Raw genomic sequence first — 2,140 nt, 5'->3', positions numbered from 1 at the left:
TTCACAACCATGGTGCCAATCCCATCCGCGCGCATTGGCATCATCCACATGTCAGGCGATGCTATAGCTGGCAGAGGAAACCTGGCAGACAAAAGGTCAGGTCCGACAAGAACACTTTTTACTTTTGTCGGATCAGCTTGCTCGAAGATGTACTATTTGCAGGCCACGATCCTTTTAACCTTATTACGTGGCGATAGAAGACAAGAAAGACTACCCTATAAATACAGGACTTCGTCCACATCATAGAGGATTCCAGATTTCACTTTTACACACATATATACTCTAAGAACAATAGCACATAGCGCAATTATACCCGCGCTACCGGACTTATAGCACTTCACTAGATATCCTTGATATACAGGTAACGTTCCATGAACATAAATCCTACAACTTAGCGCGAGCCATCGCCGACCGGACCACCCGCCGATGGTGGGTCTACGTTTAACCATCCCTGTTGAGATCCTCATCTCGCGAGGGGTTATTCACGGTACTCCGGACCGGAGAGTTAAACTCAATCCACCCTTAAATCCCCTCTTAATGATGTCAAGCATGGACCGAACCCGACCCGATTATTCTATGCTTGATCAGTAGGCTTCTTTTGTAATGGGCTAAGCCAACAATTTGATGGCTAGGCTTGTTCATATTTATATAATCCTTTTGTTTTTTGCCAAACCAAAAAAAAAAAAAAAAAAAAAAAAAAACATCATACACTTCTAAAATCAAGAATCACCTTAACTTTAAAAAGATGTGGAGTCTATTTTTCCTAGTAGAAAATGGTATCTTATTAATATTAATTTGTAATAATTTTTTTAAAAGAAAGACTCCATTGAACTTGGATCTTCGCTAAGATTACCATGTTCAACAACCAAGCTTGGAATAATTAATTTGTAATAATGAACTACCCATTTACCAACTAAAGATAAATGGTTTTTATGGAACAATTAATACTAACATTTATGTACATGGACTTTTATATAGCTAATCGTCTATGTAGGTGTTGAATATATTTTCAATTATTATTGTTATTGTTATAAAATTTATATGATTACCATATCTCTATTTGGGAATAAATACTATATACTATAAAGGTAAATGTGAAAGGCCAGACATTTTTCAAAAAAAGGAATATGTAGACGTGTAATTGTTTTTTTACATAAAATAGGGTCAACTTATTAAATATTTTTTCATATATGATATATATTTATGTATCTACTAAATACTATAATTAATTGGAAAAGAGTCAACCCCCACATATGACATTCACTATGAAGTTGTGGAGGCATCATGCTATAAATATCATTCAATATCATAATTCACAACATTCTCAAAATAAATCATTCTACATTTTTAAAGCTATGGCAAAAAAATCAAGTGCAGGTCGCCAGAAAATAGAGTTGAAAAGGATTGATAATGAAAGGGTGCGATCAGTTACCTTATCGAAGCGCCACGGTGGGTTGTTTAAGAAGGCTGGTGAGCTCGCTACCCTATGTGGCGTACACATTGCAATCACTGTCTTCACCGTTGGTGGAAAGCCTCTCTCTTTCGGAAGCCCTAGTTTATGGTCTGTCATAAACAAATTTCTAAATTTAAATCAAGTTGTCGACCAACCATCAAATAATAACATCAACAAGTTTATCAATACTTACTATGACCCCAAACATAAAGAATTGAATCTCGAATTCAATAAAGTGAATGTGCAATTAACAAACGAAAAGAAGAAACTACAAATGCTTGATGAGAGTGTAAAAGCGTTAATTGGTGGAAAAACATACGAGGAATATTTGGATAGCATCGCGATAAATGAGTTCGCGCAACTAAAGTACAAACTAAAAGAGTTGAAAACCCATTTGGAGCACAAACGCGATATGACAAGTGGGTCTTCAGCCGATCGTGTGGATCTATCTAAAATCACTGCGGCTGATGATTTTTTGAAACTTTGATGAATTGGGTTTATTTTACAGAATGTAATAGTGTTACTTAAATTATCTATACAATCATATGTTATGACATAAAAAAGTGAAACAATATGATTATATCAATATTTTGAGTTCAGAGTTCAATTTATCTCCTTCACACTAGTTTTAAGGTCAATCTTTTTGACAAAATCAAATAGTGTAAAGATTTTGATTAATTTCACATC

General features: G+C 34.8%; 1 protein-coding gene across 1 annotated transcript; it reads left to right on the top strand.

Moving 5' to 3' along the window:
- The first annotated feature begins 1,355 nt into the window (after positions 1–1,355).
- On the top strand, positions 1,356–1,940 carry LOC139902243 (agamous-like MADS-box protein AGL29). The gene has a single exon (XM_071884888.1). The coding sequence runs from the start codon at positions 1,356–1,358 to the stop codon at positions 1,938–1,940; it is 585 nt and encodes a 194-aa protein (XP_071740989.1).
- The last annotated feature ends 200 nt before the right edge of the window (positions 1,941–2,140 follow it).

This window comes from Rutidosis leptorrhynchoides, chromosome 3 (assembly GCF_046630445.1).
Source record: "Rutidosis leptorrhynchoides isolate AG116_Rl617_1_P2 chromosome 3, CSIRO_AGI_Rlap_v1, whole genome shotgun sequence".
NCBI classification, from domain to species: Eukaryota; Viridiplantae; Streptophyta; class Magnoliopsida; order Asterales; family Asteraceae; genus Rutidosis; species Rutidosis leptorrhynchoides.
The sequence above is the reverse complement of the archived record's forward strand: the minus strand, read 5'-3'. Positions and strand labels throughout refer to the sequence as shown.